The sequence below is a fragment of the Cariama cristata genome, unplaced genomic scaffold (genome assembly GCF_000690535.1).
Source record: "Cariama cristata isolate BGI_N322 unplaced genomic scaffold, ASM69053v1 scaffold641, whole genome shotgun sequence".
Lineage (NCBI taxonomy): Eukaryota > Metazoa > Chordata > Aves > Cariamiformes > Cariamidae > Cariama > Cariama cristata.
Window position 1 is genome coordinate 34,783 of NW_009599636.1, and position 25,826 is coordinate 60,608.

At 37.3% G+C, this 25,826-nt stretch overlaps 1 protein-coding gene across 2 annotated transcripts in view; it reads left to right on the forward strand.

The window, feature by feature from the left end:
- Nucleotides 1-25,826, forward strand: part of NEO1 (neogenin 1) — a 146,853-nt gene that overhangs the window by 11,282 nt on the left and 109,745 nt on the right. For both annotated transcript variants that reach the window (XM_009709741.1, XM_009709742.1), the window contains exons 2-4: nucleotides 9,503-9,778; nucleotides 13,584-13,737; nucleotides 22,406-22,542. In XM_009709741.1, coding sequence (XP_009708043.1) covers nucleotides 9,503-9,778; nucleotides 13,584-13,737; nucleotides 22,406-22,542 — 567 coding nt within the window. The remainder of the gene's footprint in view (nucleotides 1-9,502; nucleotides 9,779-13,583; nucleotides 13,738-22,405; nucleotides 22,543-25,826) is intronic.

Genomic DNA, 25,826 nt, shown 5'->3' on the forward strand with positions numbered 1-25,826 from the left:
GTAAGCATACATTCAGCTGTTTCACTTTTTTTCGGTTAGGAACCCATACTCCTATTGATACAATATCAAGATGTACATAATCTCTGCTCTTTATGTGGTGGTCTGCTGTAGTACTTCATTATTCCTGGGACTTCTGTTGAAGGTACTGTTTGACAAAGTGGCATCATAAAGTTATTTCTAGATGTTTGACTTGTCTCTTGCTCAATATTGTGCCGTCAGTCATGACTAGTGATTTCACCAGGTTTATCGTACTGACTTTTGTCTCATTTCTTTTCATCAAACTTTTGTGAGAGAAGCTGACATGACATTATTGTGTCCTGGTTTGGGTTTAAAGAGTTGTTCTAGGCTAAGCAAAGTTTCTTCAGAAGTCAAGATCTCTCTATATATTTGTTTCCGTTGATGGACTGAATTCAACAGGTACTCTGAGCTCTCTGTATCCTAGTTCAGAATCAGAAATGATCTGTAATACTCTATCAGATATGACCACATCAGTTTGTGATTTCCCCCCCCTCCCCCCCGACATCTGCATGGCTCTGTTCTTACGCCGTTCTATTTCAGTTTGGGTTTCCAGGATATTAGGCTTTGCAAAGTCTACCACTAGTACATAAAGGGCAACTCTATAAACACTTTTTGTTTAAAATAAATTCTGAGAGAAACTTTTTTTGCCAGGTAAAAGTTTAGAATGTTCTGATGTGTTTTACTAGACCAAACGCCCTCTTACATTTTTGTATGCGTGGTTTCTTAGTTTTGTTTTTAGTCTGTGGTTCTGTGGCAGAGGTCAGATCCAAGTCCGAGAGGGGATGATGACAAGCTCAAATTCGTGTGATCTAACCCTATGCCCCAGACCATGATCAATTTTGCTCTGACTTTCTCTGTTAGAAGCTTGTTTTGCAGATGTAATTCTGTTCCTCTCTGCACAATGTTTTGTGCAATATTTTGCTATATCTCTCCATAGTTTTCTGTATAGCTTCCCTGTATCATAGTGTCAGCAGATAATTGACCTTGGAAGGGACCTCAGGAGCTGTCAAGTTCATTTGCCAGCTCAAAACAGCTCTGAGGTCATACCAGGTTACTTTATGTGTGTTAATTATATGCGTATAGGTAGATATATCAATGTGCATGTTACTGATATTTACAATGACGTCCTCTCCCTTTTCCTCTGTTTCTTAATTCTGATCAAGAGATACCTTTTTTAATCAGTATATGCCATGTTAATTATGCTACTAAGGCTGTGTTTAACAAAGCCAGGATTCTGATTATGTAGTGAAATTTCTCTTTCCTGTTGTGTATTCCACACACTTCCCACTTTAATTTAGCCAACAAGGACATTTGGCAGGCTTTCCTCTCTTCATGTTATAGTCCTTCTAAGAATGCTCTGTCTCCCCTGACTAGTTGTCTCCTGCCCAGATCTTAGACCAGGTTGTGTTCTCTCCTGTCTAGTTTGCCTAAGCAAGGCAGAAAAAATTATGTGATAGTTGGTGTTTTTGCTTTGTAGAAATAACAGGAAGCATCTGGCCTTTTCTTAATTCAGGTAATGCTGGACTTCTGTTCTCCGTGAATGTTTTGTGATTATGAAGTCTGATCTATTTGCTAGTGAGATTCATGAAAGATGTCTTATTAACAAAATTGTATTTTAAAACATGTTTCACACCTCTGCCACTCAGACAAATGATGCTGAATAATGTTCAAGCAGAGGAAAAGAAAAGGAGCTGCGATAATTTAATGAAGTGTCCACAGATGGCTGGACTTATTAATTTTTTTAACAGGGTTTGGGTGAGAAGCTGATGTGCTAACAAAATATGCGGCATCTTTAAGATCCGCTGCTTCACTGAAGGATAACAGATGTTGTAGCTATTTTAACAATAAGGTATTATGTTTCTGTACTCCTTTACCTACTTGCGTTGCTAAAATCTTTGCACTTTCCAAGAGGCTATTTTGATAAAGTAGTAATAGAGTAATGGATTTGTCGTAAGTTCAAATTCAATTAGGCAAACAAGAATGGGAAAAAAATTAAAGTGTCTTAAAATTATCAGCGGTCTATGTAATCATTCAGTCTCTGTGTTTGAATGGGACAGTTTAATGCAGAAGGGTTGTAAGGTGAAAGCTGTAGGGTGGCAACGTTTGCAGATGATGCTACTAAAGTTAGTTTAGACTTGGCTATGTTATGAGAAACTTGTATGAGAGTAACATGGGGCAACAGAGGAATTTCATAGCTGGTATACAGGAGGTAACAGGTTTGGAAAAACTGTCAGCTGCTCCTGTGCTTTAATTTTTCTGTACTGCAATAGAAATAATCAGGGAAAGAAAAACATTTGCTGGGCACATGGAAATGTCACAAAAAAACCTGAAACCAGCTTTGGGAAACTTTTAATTGCACAAACATGTAGTGTGTGTGTTTAGAGCTGTTTAATGCTTATACAAAGTATTACATTAAATTCCAGTTTGTGGAGTAGCAATAGAGGAGATTTAGGCATGTGACAAAAATGCACGAAGACTTGATCTGACAGGCTTGTCACCACGTAGTGAAGGTACACAAGCCTGCCATAGGCAGGGAAAAAGTGAATTCCTGTGCAGCCTTCTGTTGCCCTAGAGACGAGGAAGTTACTGTCTTTTCTTATTTTTCTTTTGCAGTCTTGATTTGGCAAGATTGATGCCAAAAGGTTAGTAGGATTCTAAAGAGGATTAAATGTGTGTATGGTAATAGCATCCGTGTTAAATAAAATTGAGCATTTTGTGACTACAGTCAGTATTTAGAGCAGAAGGTAGCAGTATTCAGAAGCAGAAGTCAGTATTTAGAGCAGAAGACAAGCATTACTTGAAGTTAGTTAGAATGTTGTCATATGAGCGAGTTGTTTAGTAATTGTTGGTTATGGAACTTTTTTTCCTTTCAGTCTCCTTGGAAATGATTGGCACTGGCCATGGTTGCAGAGAGATTGCCGAACTAGATTAGCGTCTGGCTCGGTGCAATGAATTCCTCCTCTCCTGGAAAGTACAGCAGATGAAATACTGGCTCCATTGAAGGGAGTAACCTACAGCCAGAATTTTTACCATCTGTGTTTTCCAGGAGCATGGGAATTATTGCTCTTCTAGGCACATCTTTTTCAGAAATCGAGACAATGGGCCACAAATCTCAGTAATGCTTAGACTGGGAACATCGGCTGAATGGAACAAATTTGCATTGGGTAGCTTGTTCATTCACATTCCTACCATTGCTCTGGTCTTTTGAGGAGAGGAGGGGAGAGACAAAGGGGAAGGAAAAAATAGGGACAGAGTTGACTCTCCCCCAGCACCCCCCCTTCCCATTTGCATTATCCTAGCAGAAAATTTGAAGTTTGTGATGCATCTAATTCCTATTGTATGCGTGTGAGAATCGCACTGTTGCTTATGTGTTCTCCTACCAGTGTTTAGAGAATTTTCCAAGTGGAAAATCATCCTTCCTAAATTGGGTTTATTAATCTGCGTTCCGGCTAGGTCAGTAGCATTTCCCTTCAGTGTCCTAAAATCGATACGTAATGTATGTATGCCGCCACAGAATGACTAATGTATGTACAAACATGAAAAAATTGTATTTAATAATAGAACCCCAAAGTATCATTTATTACATTCATTTAGCAAAAGGTGGGGTAATATCTTCAACTGGATGCCTTGCAACATGTGGGTGAAGAGTGGGTGCTGCTTGCTCGTTAGAAATGTAACTAATTTTTATTAGATCTTCTTGCTTAGACTTGTTGATAGAAGTGATTGGGAAAACACAAGCCATTGAGAAAAAAGTATTGATGCTTTTAAAATTTAACTTTAAAAAATAGTTTTAAATGTGTTTGTAGTTTAAATAGAACGACTGAATTCACTTACATGGTAATGCATTTGAAAATGATTGTAGAAAGTTAAGGAAATGCAGGCATACAAGTTGATCAGTTGATCCTTTGAAGAGGGAAGGGGAAGCTCTGTAATGGAAAGATTCTGGAGTGGTAGATGAAAGGTTATTTTTCTAGTAGTTTACTGCTGCAGTAGGTATGCCAGCACTCTGGGACCTGTAACTGTTATTTATAAACAGGTCTCAGAATTAATAGTAATTGAGACTTATATTTAGAGCGCCTTTTGTAATACATCATTATTGTTTTGTGGTTGTCTGTTGGCTAAAGCAAAAAGGTCCTCCTTCACAATGGAGGCTTTTAAGCAGTGCAAATTGCAAATAATTGTAGAATAAGAGAAAATTACTCTTTAGGACAAAATTATAGCCTAGATTAAAATATATATTTTAAAAGCACACAGGTCTATGATCAAATCAAGTTTTTACTGGCATTTAAGATGACCTGGAAAACGAACTGTAATTTCATTGCTAATGAGTAATGTAACCATCTTAAGTAAAGCTTATTTAACCTTAATGGAGCACGTACACACAACAGAATATACAATGCCTGTCTTGTCCAAAAAGTGAATAGTACTAGTAAAGGATTTAAATTAGAGCATAGTTAAGCTTTATGTTTGAGATTGCAGGGCTCTAGTCCTCCAATAACATTCTCGCTTATGCTGTAAGGTGCCGATATAATGATTGTACAACCAGTAGTTGTACAGGGTAAGAGATCGCAACAGCTGAGGTGAAAACAGAAGTCACAGTGCTCATCTGACAAAACGAGGTGGTCCAGGACTCGCTTCCAGGCTGGTGAAAGAATTGGCTTAATATGCGATTCTTTTAATAAAGACTTCTAATGAATTGCAAATTCAGGGGCTAGTACATTTTTCTTGGAGAATAACTGATGTAGAATGTGTATCCAAAAAGGCAAGGGGTGATCATAGACCAATTAGTCTGATCTCAACACTCTGCCCTTTTTAAAGGGATTTTCAAAGCGAGGGTAATTAATACAGGAAAATGGAGAGAAGGCTAAACTGTAACATGGCTTTTGTCTGCAGTTTGCATCCAAGTGTCTTGATGAGGCAATTGATGTCTTAGAGCACTATAATACAATGGGCATGCCGCAACACAGCCTTTTGATACGCTGTCCCGTTACAAATTATTAAAGGTCAAAATGATAGAAATTTAAATGAGAATATTAAGATTGATAAGAATCTGAGGTAATTATGAAAATTTAATGGATTACATTGAGAGGGAGATTCTCAGAAGGGAAAGATGCCTCAGAGACTAGAGTTTAGAAAGATCATGTTTAACATCCTCATCAGTCATTTCGCTATAAGAACAAAGTATTTGTCTACAAAATTAGCAAGTGTGGCAAATTTAGGAGACCTTGTTACTCTCGCTGTGGCCTTGATGGTCTTATAGGAAGAATTAAACAATGCTATAGACTGAATAATGGTGAAACTTATTAGCACGGTGTGCAAAGCCAAGCAGATACAGTAATAGTCTTGGTATTGTATTAAGACACTAACTTGGGACAGAGGGACTGGTGATTTTATGAGAGGAAAAAAAGGCTAGTTGGTGGATTATAGGATTGATTGTAACCTGCCAGTGTGCAGAAAGCTAATGTGATTGTTAAACCTTTTGGGAAGATCTTTTCAATACACACAGAGAAGCAATTCTGTTATACGTCTGTGATCTTAGATTACAATAGGCACTTCAATTTGTCTGTTGTCTCTTTGTCGTTCTGGCAGTGGTGCATGTTGGGAGAGTAAGAGGCATTGGATATCGGCTGAAGCAAAAGAGATTCTGACTGGGTTTAAGGAGGAGGTTCTTCATCGTGAAGACAGTCATGTGGTAGAACAGGTTGCCCAAGAGATTTGTAGTCTCCAACCATAGGAGTTTTCATAAATCCCTGAGTAACCTGCTCTGACCTTGTAGCTGACTCTGCTCTGACTGGGACCTTTTCTACACAAAGGATTCTGCAGTTCTGAGTCTTTAAAGATGGATAGGATGGTTAGGAGAATGAGGAAAAGAAACTGAAGATTGTAGCCTCATTAAGCAGAAGGAAAGTTGAAAGAAGCTGTGATTTTTATTCCTATGAATACCTTGGAGGGAGTAGTGGATAAATATCAAAGATGCAAACTAATTAATACCAAAACAAGGTCAAGATCAAAGGACTAGAAGTTGGTTGTAAATACACTGGGAGGGGAAAGTGGGAACTTTCTTCTCAAAGGAATGAAGTTGTGGAAGGAGCCTCCAGATAGTATTCCAAGAGGGGAGAAAGTATGTTATGGTTGGAGATGAACCTGTACGAGGTTATGGAAGGACTTACTTGATAGAACAGAAGTGATCTATATGTTAGAAATGTGTTAAAATTCAGTCCAGTCGTTCTGAAGGATTGGGAGGGTCTCTGGTTTTGTACCTCCTCTGTAATAATATACTTATTTTATGTTCAGTTTGTTTTCTCGCTCTAGCATCAGAGGTCAGCCAAAACTAGAGAGCAGGTATGCTGCTGCTTCTCATTGCATTAACATTTTTGATCTCTCACATGGTGGCACATGATAGTTTGCGGTCTTTTACTATAGGTCTTATGTTTAATATAGGATATGAAGATGGTGTTTTGTGGGTTTACTCAAATAAATCTCTTACGTGGTTGGCTTTGATTGCAGAGCACCGGAGTTCATATTGTTAGCCTGGTTCAGATTTATTTTTCTATGGGAGAAGTTTATATAAAAGTTTTATGAAAAGTATGTATTAAAATTTGTACTTAAGTTGAGCTGATAATGAACAATTCTACAATCCAGGTAAAGAAGTTTTTCTTTCAAGTGAGAAAAGCCTGAACATGTGACATCAGATGTTGCTTCTTGCTGCTTCTCGGAAGAGTTCTACAAAAATTGGAGTGTGAAGATCAGACAGTTTAAAAAAAACAAACAAACAAAAAGCCTGTGGGATTTTCTTGAAAGTAAATAGGGATTCAAGCTGAAAACGTTAGAAAGTACCGTTTAACTAAAGAAATACATGTTATAAATTCTTTGTTAGGCAGTCAAATAGTGAATATGGGCAGAGAAAACTATAGAAGGTGGAGTTTTGGCACCAGTATATAACTGATAAGCAGTACATGGTGGTATACTTTACTAGGAGTAAATAGGTAGATAACTTGTCCTTCCTTTGACCACCCCTTCACAGTGAAGACCCATGCAGTATTTTTCATCCATGGGTATTTTGCATACTTCAAGTTAAAGTCCCTGATCTGAGTGATTGTTTATTATCCCTTTTTAAAGGAAGAAAGAATTGCAAAGCACTGAACTAGGTATTTAAGAAATAAATTAAAAAATACCGAAAAATTGGTCCTACTACTGTTAAATTCTCAAGGCATTCTTGATAGGTGTTAAGTGAAACTTGTAAAAATGTTGGGTTGAACCATTTGGAAAGGAGTTGAGTGTCTAAAACAATGTAAAAAGAATCATCTTCACAAGAGATAAATGAGAATTTTTCCAATTAGGTCAAGCTTTTGAAAATGGAATATAATAAATAAGGGATTTCACCCTTAGGCTTGCTAAAAGAAGTGGAAAAGGTGAGAGATGACCTAAACTGTCCCAGCTTCATTCATGTATAATCATGACTATGAGGTATCACCTGTGAAGAGAGCTTGTGTTTGTGTTTTCTAATCTGGAGTCTTGGCTGTGTGCAGTAGCATTGAATTAGTGGTTACCAGAGCCTACTGCTTCCCAGCAGGCTTCATTCTCATGCTTGAATAATTGTACTAGGGTGGTTTAATTTGTGCAGCCTGGAGTCCCACTTTTCGTCTTGTATGTTGAAGGCACACATTGTACTGACTTTAAAGAAAAACATTGTAATGTGTACTTGAAACTGTGCGCTATTAAGAGGGAAAGGTAAGATGTCAAGAGTACCAAGAGGCTGTTTCTATGACAATATTAGTTTTAAGTGTGAGCATAAAAAGGAATGAGATTTTTACTTTGAGACTGTAAAGCAATCTGTGCCTTGCCCCGTGTCAGTGTTGACTGCACAACCACGTCTGTGAAAACTGCAAAAAGGACAGATGATATACAGCTAACTGCCATGGAAAATGGCGAGTAAGGAGGCTTTTCTTTTTCCAGTCCCATGCTTTGTCCTCTTTCTTCTCCCGTACTGTATACTGTTGCCTTTATTGAACCATTTGCTTGTGTCAGTAATAGTGGAAAGCTTATTTCTGTTTGAAGATCCCTGTTATGGGAAGCTGTTGTGCAAAATACTTGTGGTGGATTGACCTTGGCTGGCTGCTGACTGCCCACCCAGCTGCTCTCTCCCTTCGCTTCTCAACAGAAAGGAGGGAGAGAAAAGAAGTTTCAAAAGCTTATGGGTCAAGACAGTGAGATCACTCACCGGTTCTAGTAACCGGCAAAACAACCTTGACTTGGGGAAAATTAATTTAATTTCTTGCCAGTTAAAATGAAGTTGGGTGGTAAGAACACAAAGACAAAAACTAAAACAGCTCTCCCTGCCCTTTTCCCATTTCCCAGGCTCAACTTCACACCTTCATTCCCAATTCGTCTGCCTCCTGCCCCACCCTGGTCTCCCCAGAATGGCACCCACAGCTGCCCTTCCCCCTCTCCGTCCTCCTGCCATGATCTGCCTGTTGCAGGGCTGTTTCTCACACTTTCCTCGCTGCTGTGCAGTTGTTTCCCCTTTCTTGGATATGCTTTTACAGAGGTGCCACCAGCTTTGACTGGCTCAGCTGTGGCCTCTGTGGGAATGGCCTGGAGCCAACCCCAGCCATGTCCGGCATGGGGACTCCTCAACTTCTTCTCACAGAGACCACCTTGGCAGCTCCTCCACTGCCAACAGCAGGACATGGCTACCCAAAACAAACATGAAGCCATTCAGTGGACTTCAGGTATTACTGGAGAACATTTTTACTCAAAAAGTGATACGTTCATTGGGCAGTGCTGCCAGATTGACATGGCAGTGGTAGCTTTGTGTTATATTATGGAGAAACTCAGTTCTCAGGTACACTAACATGAGAAAGATAAATATTTGCATATGAACAAATGCAATTTTTACTTCATGGTGCCATATGAAAGGCTTTTTGTAGCTGTAGGCAGTAAACTGAGATGTGTAGACTGCAAACTTGAGAGTGGAAGGCATACAAGAACTCTTCTTGTTACTGTCTCCTGAGTTGAGTACTGAAGGACATCTGTGTTCCGCTGCGAGTTAATCAGTAGCTCTTAGAGAATACAGTTCAAACTATATTTATTCAGATGTACCAGGCAGAGACACTATCTGGATTTTTCCCACTTCTGTCCTATATACTCCTTAAGGATAGCAGCAACACTGGAGAAGTGAGCAGAGGTTACTTGTATGTCGCCTCCCATTTTTGAGGACTCAGACTTCTGTTTTGTTGTTGTCATTTGCTTGTTTCTAAAACGACTTTTGTTTTTAAATCAGTACTTTTATTATTGGCTTTATTTGCCTTTACACTAGCTATGTTTAGCAGTGTGCTGTCAAATGTTAAGATTTTTAAAGAGTTGGAGAGCAGCTTAATTTTTTTAAAACTACATTCATGAATCTTGATCTGGATTGCTAAGCTTTGGTGTCCTCTTCAGAATACCTCTAATTTGTTACTTTTTTTCTGTTTCCTATTTGCAGGCCTTCCCAGGTTCACCAGTCAGCCAGAATCATCTTCTGTCTATAGAGGAAACAGTGCAATCCTTAACTGTGAAGTCAATGTTGACCTTGCACCGTTTGTGAGGTGGGAGCAGGATCGCCAGCCAGTCTTCCTGGATGATCGTGTATTTAAATTGCCAAGTGGAGCTCTAATTATTAGCAATGCTACTGATATGGATGGAGGACTCTATCGCTGCATCATTGAAAGCGGTGGGACCCCTAAATACAGTGACGAAGTGGAGCTCAAAATTCTTCCAGGTATTGATCTGTTTTCTTTTAAAAAATTAATAATTAAAACATTAGTCAAGTGATAGAGGAAAAAACCCAACAAGAATACTTACAAAGGGGAACACGTGAGAAGCTGCTCTGTTGCATTTTTGTGTGTTTTAAGTTGAACTAAGTGTAATGTGTCTTGTGGAAGCTGGTGGTTGGGGTTTTTTTTGTTTTGTTTTCATTCTATGTAGCTTAAAATGAGTGCAGGCACTTAAGCTAAAGGTTTTTGGCCCTTGGGAAGATTAACCTAATCTTGCAGTTGGGGAAACAGAAAAGCAAAATCAAGTTATCAGTGTCTGAGCTCTTCGCACTGGCTGGAGATAGACTGGAGACATGCACATACTTTTTTTGCCATATGTAATAGTTTAGCTTTTAAGGGCTTTTTGGGAAAGACTTCTTTTTAAAAGTTGCTAGTAATACACTTCCATTGTGACATGTTGCAAAGAGGGAATTGACTGTTTCTTTGAGAATAAATGTTTGGGGATTTCTAAGTTTCTCAGGCTTGAATCCCATGTTTAAAATACTGTTGAAATTTCCAAAAGAAATTAGTGCTTAGTCATTCGCTCTTGGGATGCTTAAGCTGAGGCACTTTTAATTGTCCCAAGATTTAGGAAGTTCCACTTATTTAAATGTTGGACCCTTTTGGGAAGTCTCCAGACCCCAAAAAGGGGGGATCACACTTTATTTTGAAAGCTTTATCTATGCCTATTGTTCTGAAATGTTTAGATTGTTTTGAATGACACTATTGCACAGAGCTGTGTGTCACCAGATGTTCTAACACAAAGTTTTGAAAATTGACCAAGAATAAGACAGGAATGTGAATTGCACTTTCCCAAACTAGGGAAATATGGTCTGTATTTTGTATGGGTTTTCTTAATTATTTCCAGAACTTTATGCTGTCTCTTCTGAATTAGTCTTCATGTTGGAATTCTGATTCAATTTTTACTGCTTGGAGAACTGCCAGAGAGGGTTGCTAAATTTCCATCTTTGGAGGCTTTCAGGGCTAGGCTGGGCAATGTCATGGTTGGCCTGACCTAATGTTGGCAACAGGCAGACTTCAAGCAGGTGCTGGCATCTTCAGAGGTTCCTTTCAACAAATTTCTATTTCTCATGACTATGCCACTTTTCTACTTAAAATGCTAAAATATACTTTAAAATACCCCAATTTTAGAATTGCAACTCTTTTAAAATCGAGCTGTTTGCTAGGCTTTGGAAATTAATCATGCTTAAAGTAGGAATTTGTTTCATTGAGTTCTTTAGCCTTTCTGAAAAGAAAGCCTTATCTTTTCTTCAACTAAGGATATAGTTTTTTTGAAGAATAGTACTTTTGGAAAAGATACTTCATTAAATTATTTTAGTTTGTGTTGCCTTTATGTTTAGCCCCTCAAATGAATGCTTAAGATGTTTGTGATTTTTGGCAATTGAAGATTTCGTGATAAACTTCCATATTATGTTGATCTTTCAAATTCTTTTGGCTCTAGATAGAATTTACTTGCTTTTGCAATGCTTTGCTGAAGGTGGTTAAATATAAATCTATTAGGGAATGCAAATAATGCTGTTTCCTTGCTTAGTCATGAGTCTGAAGGTGTTGATAGTGAAGTTTTGTGAAATCCCTCCCAGTGAGATTTAACTGTTGAACAGAAAGCTCTCTTAATCCTGAGTGGCCCCATAATTGATTATTTGGTCTGAGATGTGTTTGAAAGAAGGATTTGAATTAATCTGTTCTTCATTCATTTTATTCCCTTTTAAAATTGTTATCTGATGTGTGCCTGACAATGACCCTACTACTCTGCTTCTAAACTTTGAAATACACCCAACACGTACTTGCATCACATAGATTTGCATCCATGGACAATGTCCTACTTTTTCTGATAGCAAGCTTCCATGGAGTGGTCAGCCTGCCTTTCATCTGCCACTGAGCAGGAGGATACATTTCTGAGCTCTGGTACTGAATAGGAAGTACTTTCAAACATAGGAATGCAAGGAAAAAAAAGTCACTTAATTTTTGAATTTAGTTTCTACTAACCTGAGAACTGAACTCCTTTTTGGGAGCTTGGAGCATTAATGAGTTCTGTCTCCAGTGAATCATACCGACTCCTCTCCCTGGTGTAATGATTGCTTGCTGGCAATCTGTTATATCCATTTTTTGCAACCTGGCTTGCTCCATATGCCACTCCAGGTCACTCTCATTGCGTTACCCGCCTGTTCACACATGGTCTTATTTCTGGAGCAAACAGACTAGTTCCTTCTAACGGGGAACGTGGGCAGAGCCGCTGTGATAGTTTGCATGTGGGCCTGAGACAGATGGTGTGATCCAGGATCTCTCTAAGTTTAGCTCCCTCTGCCTAGGACAACTCTGAAACAGGATTTCCGTCAGGCCTGGTTCTCTCGAGTACCCTGGCAGCCTCATCATGTTATACCTTGCAGCACGTGCATGCCCTTAGCTTAGTGCTGCAAACGCTCAGTTGTTATTTGTAGCATTTTGAGCTGAAGAATGCCAAAACCAACAACTTTCAGAAATTCCTGCAAGTATTGCGTAGGTGCCAGGTAAGATGGGGCCAAATATCTGTGGGATAAGACACAAAATGTGCTTCAGAGAGCAAAAGTAGTGTAGGCACAGAATAGTCTGCCCCCATTTAGATGACCAGAAATAATTTGAGAGCTTGTCTAGTTCTGGAGCTTACCTGTCATCAAATGTGCAAGCACATGTCTGAGTATTGAGAATACAGCAATTAATGCAGCATAAACACTGGGTTTTTTTGAGCAGTTGGCAGAAAGAGTTAGGATAACCAACACAGCAGAAATGCTGTGGCTGGTATGCAGGAACTCCGTTTACTCTAATTGTGGTGCAAGGCACGTGCTAAGTTACTGCAGAGATAAAGGGTACAAACTGCATCTTTTGTCCAGGTGTTACTGAGGCCCCTTGATGAATTGGTTACAGTTCTAGTTAAAATTGATTTTTAGAACTTTTTACTTGAGGTTGCATTTTGAAGAGTCATGCATATTTTTGGGAAAGTAGTAAAATAGCCTTTTGTTCTGAATATTTATTTGTGGTAGTTTAGCTCAGAGTAGATTGCTGGACAGCCTTTATTGGTGAGTATGTTTTCAATTCTCACAGTCATAATGGCCTTTCCCCGTAGTAAAAGGCTGAGTAAATATGTACTTTGCTTGTGCTTGTTCTTGGAGGGAAGAAACAAAACCCTCTCCAGCCCAATTCAAAGCAAAACCAAAACTAATTCAGAGGATTCAGTATTTCCATAAAGATGGAGAACTGTGGTGGGGTTTTGTTTTAGTACAAAGTTTGTGTTACTTCAGTGTGCAAGTTATCTAGTTATTTTATTTCACTTAGGGTTGACTCTCTGCTGCAGTTATTTCATTTTCTAGTGCGTAAAAGCACTTTCTCAGGCAGCTACCTGATGAAGTCAGGAGATTGCCCGAGGTTGACTGGACAAAGTCAAACCTATGCCGTTCTTTACTAAATCTGTACTATCTGGTGGAAGTTCCAGTTTCAGGGCTCTAGCTGAAATTGTTTCCCAGGGAGTTTGAAGCATCAGAATCCCAATGGTGATGAATCAGTTTGCATGCCTGGAGGAAATGGTAAAGAGCTGTTCACGTGGGAGGGTGCGAGAGTCTCTTACAGAAAACCATTTATGTAGGTAAGATGGGGATTGAATCCTGTGAAGATGCAGGAAAGAAACTGCATGTTTCTTGTTGCCTTTTTTTTTTTTAGTATGGTCATCTTCTAATTTTGCATCTGGTAACAACTTTGTCATTTACAAAATGTTTGCAGATCCAGAGGTGCCACAGAACTTGATGTTTGCGAGGCAGCCCTCTTCACTTACTAAAGTTACTGGGCAAAGTGTGGTTTTTCCATGTGTTGCGGTAGGATTTCCAACTCCATCTGTCAGGTGGACAAGAAATGAAGAAGAGCTCATCACAGAAGGGTGAGTAATGGCTAATGTGTATGTTTTCATATAAGGGCAGGACTCCAGCCGGAGTTACCATTTTAGATTAGCACACCACTTCCTTTCTACTTAATTTTAAACCGGGAGAACAGAGCTAGTTTTCAAATGCTGGAGGGCTTCTAGACTGAGTGTTATGAGAAGTAAGGTAGTTCATGAGACTTGTGAAACAATCTCAGTATTTTTTTTGCAGACATCTGAAACCAAGAAATCGTATTTGAAGCAGGAAGGTTATTAAGAATGTATTACTTTTAGATTGCTACTGGAGTAAAAGAAGCAATTAAGGGAATAAGGACACTGCAGAAAAGCTAAGACTTCTTCATGTTGGCATATTACATTTGTGAAACCCTGCACTCGCATTACTCTTTCTGCAGTGAAAATGTCCAGTATGCATCTACATGTTCTATAAGAATTAAGAATAAGTGTTTAAAGCAGAATTTCATAATTTCTCATTAAAACAGAATATTAAGAAGTTAGGCATGATTAAGAAAAATTATGGGCTTTCAGGGACTTTTAAGTGAAAATTACTCTATTATACATTGTCATTGCTGGTATATTCATTCAAAATAAAGTGGTAGAAAATACATAAGAAAGCAGAACAAATCTTATCAAGAAAATTTTTATCCATCTAATGAACATACTTACTAGAACAAGGAAGTTAGATACTTGAATATTCTCAATGTCCCTCAAAGTCAGTGGTGAGATTAGTGTAAAAACAAGTTAATTGTGAAACAACGAGAGGTAAAGTTATATTGTGGCATGACTGACACAGAAAGCAGCTACAGGAATATGCAAATCTCTCTACAGTACCAGTGATAGTAATGTATCTCTTTTTTTGTCAACTCTTAAATTAAAAAAATCCGGGGGCTTGTAACTTGAACTGTCTTTATCTGGAAAATGCAAGCTTCTGTGGGTAATGACTAATACCACTGAGAAACTGGGTTGATGTCAATCTGATGGCACGTGATTTAGATTCATTTTTTTCATAAATATAAGAAATCCTTCATGTAGGAAGGATGGTACAGACTCATTAGACTTGCACAGTCAAATGTGATGAAATGTCAGAATAAATGTGCCTGGTAAGATCTTAATTTGTCTTTCTTGTATGTAAAATGATGTCAAGTCATATCTTTATAAATTTTTGCTACCCCCCTGCCCCATCCTTCTCTAGTTTATGTCACATTCAGTGCACAAGGTGGTTAAAGCTCACTTAGTGAAGAACTCTCCTTTTTATTTTTTCTGTTTTTTTGATAGAGCCCAAATTTTCAAATCCTGCTCTGAATACAATGCTGTTAATTCCCTTATGAACTTTTCTGTGCAGATTGTCATTATAAATTCTGAGGGCTTCATGAATATTTTTTTTCTTTTCAAAATTCAGAGTGAGAAATTTTATTGGAGAGCCGAGACATAACGTTAGTAAACATATTTGACCTTTATATGTGCACAATTTGAACCACGTGTGACCTGATTTTTTTCAGAATATTCAGCATTAGTTTTTAGCATTATGTCCCTTTGTTACAAGAACAGATTCCGGTTGACTTTTGCTGCAAGTACAAATCCCTCTGTGAACCGTGTCAAGTTGTCAGTATGGGCAGTCAGAAGAGTGCTTCCTCAGCGCTGTCACTAGCTCTTTGCGTGAGGCCACTTTTTCTTGAGTATCTTTCCATTGTCACGTGGACGCTGTGTGGTAAGGCAGGAGCAGGAACCCCAAGGCTGTCAGTTTTCCCATTTTACTGAACACTTCTCTACTCCTGCAACACGAGCTGTGCACGTTCTCTGCCAAGCCCAAGGAAAGCCTCTCGCCAAACTGAAAGCTGCAGGTGCCTGTATGTTCTTGGAATCCACTGGTTGTCGTGTCCTCTGGATATGTATTCACTAAGGAGGATAAAGTTAAAAAGACAAATATTCCTCTTCCATTTAAAGTAAATGTGTTTTTTCTGCTCAAAGATAGAATCAAAAAGGAGTAAATAAGGGTTTCGAACAATGAAAATTGTATTTCTTTTGACTTACTGTTACTTACAGAAACTTTCTGGTCTGGCTGAAGATGAGTGACTAAAGTTACCTTGCTGATGAAACGAATTTTTAAAAATCTTAATTTTTTTTTTTTCTTGTTACAACACTGAGCTTTTTTTTTTCTTGCAGTGAAGTGTGTGCTTATTATAGTGTTTAGTTTTAAGGTAAGTAAAGGAGAAATTTTGTTTGTGTGTTTTTTTGTTTGTTTTTTTTTTTTCCCCCACACGCTCTATAGGAGTAAGCTTCCTTCATTGTTCGTTTAAAGTGATCAAACTGTACCCAAACTCTTTAAGTTTGCTACTTATGACCATGGCTTAACAGAGAAGAGATTCAAACAGCAGACAACAAAAAGTTCTTGAACTCCATTTACCTTGACAGCCGTTGTATTATTCTTTTGAATAGAATAACTGGACAATCTCTAGAACTAAAAATTAAGATTCTTTATTGGAGTAAAGCCTGCAGTTAAGCTGTTACAAAATAGGTACCTTAGCTTGTTATGCATGATCTGTTAATTTAATTACAAATTAAATCACATTTAATTTGTATTAAAATCCCCTTTTGATATAGAAGTCAGACTTCTCTTATTAGCGTGGCTCTTCTTTATCCCAAGAAAAAAAAAATGATCTGTTTCATCTGGACAGGTCTTAAAGTACCTTATGCCTGGGGAAAAACTCTTAAATCATGTTTTTTGTCTATACGCATACACTACAGACTAACATACATATATGTAAGTATACCCACATGTATATACACATGTATTGATACATGTCTTGGTGTATATATGGGGTTAGGAAATGCTGTGATAGCATGGTAAAGTATGTCCCTAATTTTTTACCGCTTGTTAAATGGTTTAGGCACACAACCTTATTTTCACTTTTTATCTTTTTAACTGTGGCAATTAATCTAATGCAAAATTAAGTGGTTTCCTTTCAAGCTGTGTTACTAAGGAGAATATGTATAGGAGCCTGTATTTATAGGAAAAATAGATTATTTTTAAGGATTGGGAGTGGTGGGTTTTTGGAATTAAATATTTGTTATAAGACCTGAAAAAACCTCAGGTGTTTAATTTCAGTGGAGTATTTGTCGAAGATTGCAATAAGATTTATGTTAGTGGATAAATATGAGTAAACTTTAATGATGGCAGTCTTGGCACTTGTTCAGACAAGCAGCCTGTAATCCAATATGTTGTTGAATTAGTTTGCTGTGATAAAATATTTTCCAAACAAATTTGAGTGAGAGAAGGAAGCTTTGAGTGTTGAGTGAGAAACTGGTGAAGTTAATGCAATGCTAAAAGTTTCCGTGGTAGTAAAACTGTTAGAACTTCAAGGAATCCTTTCAGAACTTGTTTAACTTAAAGATTTTAAAGTAATTTCAGTGATAGTTAGACTGCTGACTTTTTGATTCCTCATAAAGAAGTCCATGAAAGAATATGAAACATCCAGGTTCCAGCCAGGACTTGAGGAAGTCTCAGTCCTCAAAAGCTGAAGAGTAAGAGACTATCTGGAGGAAGGGTCTCCGTATGCTTGCACCATCCGTATGCCCTTCTCTCGGCGTTGCTGTCTGGCTTTGGTCTGCTCCTTTGAAGCCTTGCTGTCTGTATTAACGATTTCAGAGATTAAAAAAATCGCGAAGTTGAAAATTGGACCTGATAAACTATCACTGGGAAAAACATTTGACTTGTGATGAAAGCTTTTCATTGAATTGGCTTACTAGTCAAGCTAGTAATCTTGATGATATGTAATAATTTTCTCAAAACTACATTGATTGAAAAGAAAGGAAAAGACTAGACCCTGTTCTAGATTGAGATTTATGGTGCTGATGCTTGTAGCTCCAAACCAGAGCTTCTAAATATCAAGCGAACCTCTAGACTCGTATGCATTCGTGTGTATAATCTTGTGATACAGGATATACTACTTGTAGTTCTTTAAGATTGGCACTACGAATGGACACCCACCCCGTCATACATGTGATTCAGCAATGCGAATGTGCATTCTACTTTTCCAGCTGGATTTCCTCCATAAAGTCAGAATGAGCAGTCTCTCTGCCAGGAATGTAGAAAATTCTGAGAGAAATGGAAGGAAGTGGGGAAAGCCACTGAAGTATAAAGCTGTTTGAATAAATCTTCTGTCCTTTACAGAAAATTTTCTAAAGTAAAATCTACCTAATTGTCAATGTTACCTGATACCAAAGGCTATAATGGAAACATTATATACAGGTTGAGTAGTTTTTCAGATTTTGTCAGCTTTGAGCTTTTCATACTTTTTTTTTTTTTAAATATCTTGCCTGGGTAAGGATCCTAGTGCATGAAGGTTTTGGGTTTTAGCAAATGCAGAAGTAATTTTGTGCTTTTGATGATTCCAAAGTTGAAAAATGAAGTTTCAGGTGAGGTGGCTGCCAAAATGGATTTTCAGAGCTTGGGGGATGGACAGAGTTTCAGATGTTTGGAAAAGATGCTCTGCTTTGACACCTTTTCAGTGTATGAGTCAGTATGTGCTCAAACAGCTTATATTGTGTATTTTGATTTATATTTTGGCACTTATATGAAAGAAATTACAAATGCATGTACCACAAGTTCTTTAAAAAGCTACAATACATGAGATGGTTAATCTGAAAATAAACAATTGAAAGGACCCTGAACAATAACATTATATTTTAATAAGGCTATTGAAGTACAGCTAACTCTTTGGTGGTTTTAGGCTGTTCAATTTAGCAAAATTTTATGTCGTTGAAAAATGCCTACAGAAAACTGTAACGTGGTTGTATGGTTAATCATTTTCTAAAGTGAGGAGATCACGAGGCAGAAGTTGCGTGTGCGGCATTAATTTTATGCTGTTGCTGTATGTGTTCAAATGAAATCTTTAGTTGTATGATCACATACATATTCTTAATGCAGGTTTTTTCCTTGAATACTTCACATAAATGTGTGGTATTTTTAATTACTATATATTGTTGTTTGCAAGGCACTCCGAGTGATTTGTATTAAGTGAATTACACTTGCCCAACTCAGTAAAGGTTAAACATAACAGAGTAATTATGGAGATTTTTTCTGGTAGTAGATTCCACAAAATAATCTAATTTACTGTCTAATTTTATCTGCTGTACTTTACCAAGACTGCAAATAGATTATAAGATGTTTTGGGAATAGTAATTTAAAAGAGGAAAAAAAAAAAAAAAGCCAAAACCTCAGGGTATAACTGGCTGTTTGAATACAGTAAATTAATAAAGGTTGACTGTATTTTGTGATAATGAAACTCAAAAAAGCATGTGAGTTAGGTATCCGAAGTAGCTCAAGTAATTGTATATTATGAGTGCATAACTGAGGGCTGTATAGAATGCATATAAAAGGCTTGAATTTGATTTTCCTGTTCCCTGACATTTGAATGATCAATCTTTGTTGTTTTTAATGACACTTTAAATTATGTTATCACCTTTATATTAAGCTGATTCTTTGTCTCCAGTGCCTGAAATCTGATTGCTTCACTCTTTTGTGGAAATGCTTCATTGTCCTTACAAAATTAAGATGTTTTTACTTTATTACAAAAGCTGTGTTGCTTTAAGCCCAGAATTCTTCCGCAGCTAATGCATACAGAAGGAATCACTAAGGAGCCTGGCAACTTAATTGTTTCCTTCCGTGTTTTTAACAGCGGTGAACTTGTGTTGTATCACATACTGGTAAACTCTGGACTCAACTCTAGGTTTTCTTGAGTTAAAAAATCAAAGAAAATAAAAGCATGGCACACAATTTAGATGGCTGAAAACTACACTACTTGCTTCTTGACAAAAAGGAGAGTTCATGTAAATACTACCATGTTGCAAGTAGTTTGTGAGATCCTATATGACAAACTTTTGTTGCCTAATGTGACGTCTAGTAATTTTTAATAGTTTTAGTAACATCTTAATTGCCTAGCTAGTGACCATGGTAGTCTGCTGCCTCACCATGCAGGTGTTACTTCACTTTTCCAGAGGCTCACAACGTTGTAAGGCACGCTTTGCTTTTAGTTGGGTAACGATGGAAGCTGGTGGATATCCAGAAGAAGGTGCTATGTGTCATCAAAATTACACTAACATTCTCTATGGCCTTTTATCATTCCTTTGCAATTTTGTTAGTCTGTTTCTCACACAGAGTCAGTTCTTTCTGCACTGCCTTCCTTCCTGTTTTGTATCCTGACTGTTACGGACAGATCTGGCACGTTTACCAATTGGGTCCACTTCTTTCTGCTTTCATTTTAGGCTTCAGCAGATTATATGCTACTCGGATTAGTTTAATTTACCACAAATGCTAGAACAAATAATCAGAGAAACTGTTTTGCATAGTAAAAGAAGATACAAGACTGCATATATGGATGTGTCAGAGTCCAGACTTACCTTACTTATTTAGGTGTGGTTTTAGTGCAATCTTAACGTGTCTAACATGCCATTCTCACAAATAAGCTTCAGTGACATTGTTTCTGTTCACTTTGACAATGTTTGGAAAGCTCTTCTGTGTTTGTGGACTGTCGAAGTCCAGATGCAAACAGAGGTTCAAGAATTGGGAAGAGCATTGTTTCCTTAGATCTTTTTTAGGTGGTCTTAAAACTTTCTTAGATGGTCAGATTTGCTTTGGAGGTGGTGTAGTCCAAAACTTCTAAGTTCAGTTTCTTTGTGCTAACTTCCACAGATTTGTGTGGTTTAAATCTAATTAATTTATCTGGATAGAATACAGATAAATAGAGTACAGGAAAGTGGGAGAAGGGAAAAAAGTGATACAGTTTTAGCAGCTCCTGTTCACATCTCCTTTGTACAGATTTTTCTTGCTCGAGATGGGAGATGGATCATCCTTCACTATCTTTGGTAACAACTAAAACTCCTATTTTTTTTCTACATGTTAATTTTTCATCTGATCCATGATAGGAGGCCTCTGCCTTTTTTTTTGGCTGCAATGACAATAAAATACAGGTCAAAATAATCCAAGATGTGTTGTCTTATCTTTTTACTTTCTGTCCTTGAACCACTGTCATGTGGTTCCAAACCAGATTTTAATGACAAACTTCTTGCTGTTTTCCTCTTAGCCAGAACCTGTTTGCAGTGCTGTCTACATACTCCTATACTATTTCTTCAGACATTCCTCTTTTTAAATCTTCTGATACATTTTTTTCAAACTTACATCTTCACTCAAATTCCCCACACTTCTTAGAAAACAGCCTTTTTGTAGTCCTCCTGTTACTAGATCATGGAAACAGGATGCCTTTCCTTCTTTCCTTATGGTATACCTGAATAGGACATCTCTCTGGATGCTTTTAGGACTGGCTTCTTTCACTGAATTCCAATAATGGTTTTGTTTGCTCTACTTTTAAATGTATTGAACCAGAAATTTGATCAACAATTATAGTAGTACCGTAAATAAATATTAAAGTGGTAATTAGGTGAGTCAAAAGCCTTTCTACCCTAAGAATTTACCTTTCCAAGCAGGTAAGAGCATTGGTTCTACTAACATAATTCTAGTAAAATTTCAAACGGAGAAAGCAATTGGGTTGATTTTTTTTTTTTGTACATCAGCTACTCTATTGAGACCCAAAAAAGTTAATTGTTATAATGTACTATTCAGTTAATATTTTGAAAGAATTCAGTCCATTCCTGCCCACTAAGCCATTTCTTGATACTGCCAGAAAAGAAGCCATCAGGTAGAATCTTCCACTTTTTTTCAGCTGCAAATAAGCATGGTTCTGGATCAGCATCCAGTCATGATTTGTTGTCTCGGCTTGGGATTTTTGGTAGTGTTACTGGCATTTTATTGTGGATGCTTGGAGTGATGAGTGATCTTGGAAAACTCTTGTACAAAATTGCATTACACAAAGGGGAATGATGGTTGCAATGGGAGAAGAACGTGGCTGGAGACTGAGGGGACTACATATAGCATAAAATGCTACATTTATCTGCTACATTTATCTGCTACGTATTGTTTTAAAAGCAGATAGTTTATAAGGGCTGAATTACAAACCCTTCCCCACTCTTTAGAAGTCAGAGGGACTTCTGTATTTTTTCCGTATTTACTTCTGTAAATTCTGTACAGAAACTTTGTCACCTTGATGAATTTGTATTTTGAATGTTTTTTTAACACGTATCTTAGTCTGAAATCTTATGTCTTACTGAAATGGGTATCTTTCTACAAAAATTCAATTAGTTTACATTATACAGTGTACGTTACTGTTCCTTATGTTGTACAGGCGCAAGTCTGCCCTGTTAATAGTTCACTTAGCTTTTTGAGCAGTAAGTCATTCCGACTGTGTCTGCAAAATTATTGTTTTAATGATGTGGTTACATTATTTCACTTTTCCTAAGTTCTAGATGCTATTGTCTAAATATCTTGGATCACATTTGATTAAGAACGGCTGTAAGTGTAAAAAGATGAGCTACTCTTGTGGAATTGATATAGTTGAACTTAATTTTAAATGTGAAACCAAAGTATGGAATTTGATCATCTAGTTAAAACTTCATCTCTCTAACATAGTTTCTTGTAAATGGCACCCAGAAATATTATGTGTCTACATAAACTGAAGAAGTCTTTACATTTCAGGCAGAGGACTTGTGTGTGCTTCTCTAGTAACGCTATTTAAGTCAATGTGTCCATCAAATCACCTCTCTGTCCTGTTTGGCACAGCTATGAAAGGTTTCTTCTGCTTGCGGGCGGCAGTCTGGAGATCAGTGATGTTACAGAAGAGGATGTTGGGACGTATACCTGCATAGCGGATAATGGAAATGAGACGATTGAAGCTCAAGCAGAACTTACGGTTCAAGGTAGGTCAAATGTTTAAGTTTCAGAGAGAACAGATCTCCAGATGACTTTTCACAAGTGTTTTATTGTGTGATCAGTTAAAGACCCTGTTGTTTTTAAATATTCAAATGAGGAATTTGCTGATATAATGCGTCTTGAGTATGGTTAAAAGCTGCTGTATATACTCAGATAAGATTAAATGTGGTCAATGCCATATACTTTTCTAAAGGAGGACAAAGGTCACTGTGGCTGGTCACATCTGAAAATTGACCTATAGTACTGCTGGGTCTTCCCTGAGAGGGACATATATAAAGTATTTTTAATAATCCTTAAATATACTGTTGTTTTTCAAAGAGCTTGACAGAAGATGAAAACTGAGATACTTATTTAGTAATACTCTGATTTATTGTGTGTATAACTATCTTGCTTACTCTTGAAAGTGATTATTTCTAGAAACAGCACTGAAATATTGTTAATGTTACTTTAAGAACATCTTACTTACGTAACCTGTGCAAACAAAGCAGACTTGTTAAGGAGCAGGAAGAAAAAAACCCCAAAAATGTAGAAGTTTGAATTCTTCACCTTTCTTACATTTCATGAGGAAATCCATCTTTTTTATTAACTCGTTGTTAATATCGTTTTAAAATTCTTCAGCTAGAATTTAATGGCATGTAAGAGTGGTTCATATATGCAGTATCCTTGCAAGAGCTCAACTGACTTGTTTTACAATGGGTTGTGGTGTTAGAAAGTTTGTCTTAAAAGTATGTCTGACAGGATAAATTTAATCACTGAACAACAATGAAGGAAGACTGATCTAGAGGAGAAACCATTATGACAAAAAAAAGTATTGTTTTACATTGTGTGATAAATTTCATGGTATAAGAATACTTATGTAAAGGCATGTTAGTAGAATTCTTGCTTCTCTAACAACACAAGATATGAAAGTTTGACAGATTTTAGTACTCAAGGCGCATATATTTAAGGTGATACATTTTACACATCTTCTGAAATACAGCTATGTTTCTGGCATAGAAGAGCTAGAGAAGGAGTTGGGTTTTAAAAATTCATATATATTAAGAAGGGACAATAAGGGTTGCTCAGTATTGAATAGCTAAAGTCTTCCTCAGTAGTAAGTGGGGTATGAAAGAAGGTTTGTACTGGCATCCGCAGCGTTTCTGCCTTATGTCACAGCTGGATTTAACCATGACTATGTAAAACTGAACATAAGCAAATTCTGTACCTTGTTAACAAATATATCTGGAGGAATGTTCTCCTGAGACTACGTTGTTGGTGCTCGCTTTGCACTGTTAACTTGCTACCTGTAACTTCAGGTTCACCTTGCATTTTATTTGCTACTAGTCTCGAGACTAGCTTTCTGAGCATGTCTTTTGCTTTCTGTAGATTATTGGTACAAAAGCATTCTAGCTAGCTCTGCTCTTTAAAAGTTGGGGAAGAATATCTGAAAAATGGATTCTCTGTGAGGTCCGTTCAAATGTAATGTAGCTCTACTCCGACTTGAAGCATTTTGAAAGCCAGCGAATTCTGATCATGCAGAAAAGACACCCACATTTTTCTTACCTGGGTTCTTGGGCCAAAAGAATAAAGCTAGGTGCTCTCTCTTTTTAAATACTTACATGCTTGATGCTTTCTAGCGCTTTATGGTGGTTTTACGCAGCTGACTGTGTGCTGTGTTTAATTCAGTTCGAACTTATATATTTTACAGAATTGGCATGAGGCTTTGAGTTTTATGGGCAATGGCAGAAATTAATAATATTAATGATATGATGCAATTAAGCTAAGCAAGTCATAGATAAGAGTGAGATTATAGCCTTAACCTAGGATATACAGCCAGGTCACTTGGGGGATGAAGGTGATCTTGAGAACTCTTTTACTCCTTATCTAAACTAATGTAAATTATTTCTTTATTTGGTTGTAAAGATTTAGAATATGTTCTGCTGGTTCTCTTGTGCTGAATTTTTTTTACGTGCCTGGCACAAAAAAAAAAGATTTCTTTTAATGCTTGAGTATTAAAATATATTAAAGATTATACAGAACGCGTTTTGGAGAGTTACATTTCTGATTTATTTCTTAGTTCTAATCTTAATTCTACTTCTCTGTGAGAGGTCACTGTAGAGAGTAATTGTATTTCTGCATTACTGTAATTTGGTGAAGGGCTGAATAGTTTGAGTAACTGTTACCTGATCACTGTATCATTTTCTTCCAGACTAGAAAAATTGTCATCTCTTCCCACCTAATAACTGCATGGTTTTGCTTAATTTAAGCTTCTTCTGTCATTCTTAGAAATTAGTCTGGCAGAAGTTCGTACGAGATATCTGGTTTTGGGGTATTCAATTCCCTTGTCTCATCTATTTTTCTGTATCTCTTTCTTGAAGCACCTGGGGTTTTTTTGTTTGGAGATTTCAGTAGCATACGAGAAGTTGTACTAAGGCAGTCAATCTTTTTTTCTTTTTATTAACATTTCACGATGGCAATTCAGTGAGACGTTTGTAAATCTCTACTCAAGTGTGGGTAAGATGGCATTGCTTGATAGCGTTAGGACAGTTAAAGTGAAATAGCATTCTTGTTGATGCTTCTTAGCTGGGATTTCCCTGCACTGCCAGGTACGTATTGACTGAAATTTGCAGGTAGTTAGAAACAGCAGGCTTTATCCAATTGTGAGCTTACATTGTGCATAGAATAAGAAGAATGCTCGTTAAATGTTACTTTGCTTCCAAGACCAGCTTTTCTATATCCTTTAATAAGGATATAAAAACGTGGAAGCTGACATACTTTCTCCTTGATGTGGTACCAGTTGCAGCAAGCTGCCACGCATCCGCTGCACTGGGCAGATTACTTGAATACTTGTTCTTCCATGGCAGTAAGGACAAAATTTGTTGCCCTTCATCATTAAAGGGTAGGGTACCAGGAGGTGTGTGCTGTCTTCAGCTGGCAAGAAATATCTGTGTTTTGCTGTGCTGCTTGTGTGTTTGCGTAAGGTATGTGGGAGATAATTGAAGAAAGCTTATTTCCAACTGCACACAAGCATATAAAGTGACCCACCATGGCAGTTCATGGGTATTTTTCTGTTAAATTTGGCACCATTTTCAATTCAGATAAATGGTACCTTAAACTAATGCAGTATACTAAGATCTTATTGGTGACACTTAAAGATACTATTTCTTTCATATACCTGGAAGTAGTCTGTTGAACAGGCTACACTATGTCATTTTTTAAAAAGAAGTGTTAGAGGAGCCTTCTATTGCCCTAATGTTTGATTTAAAAAAATTATTTGATTTAATTTCCCTAC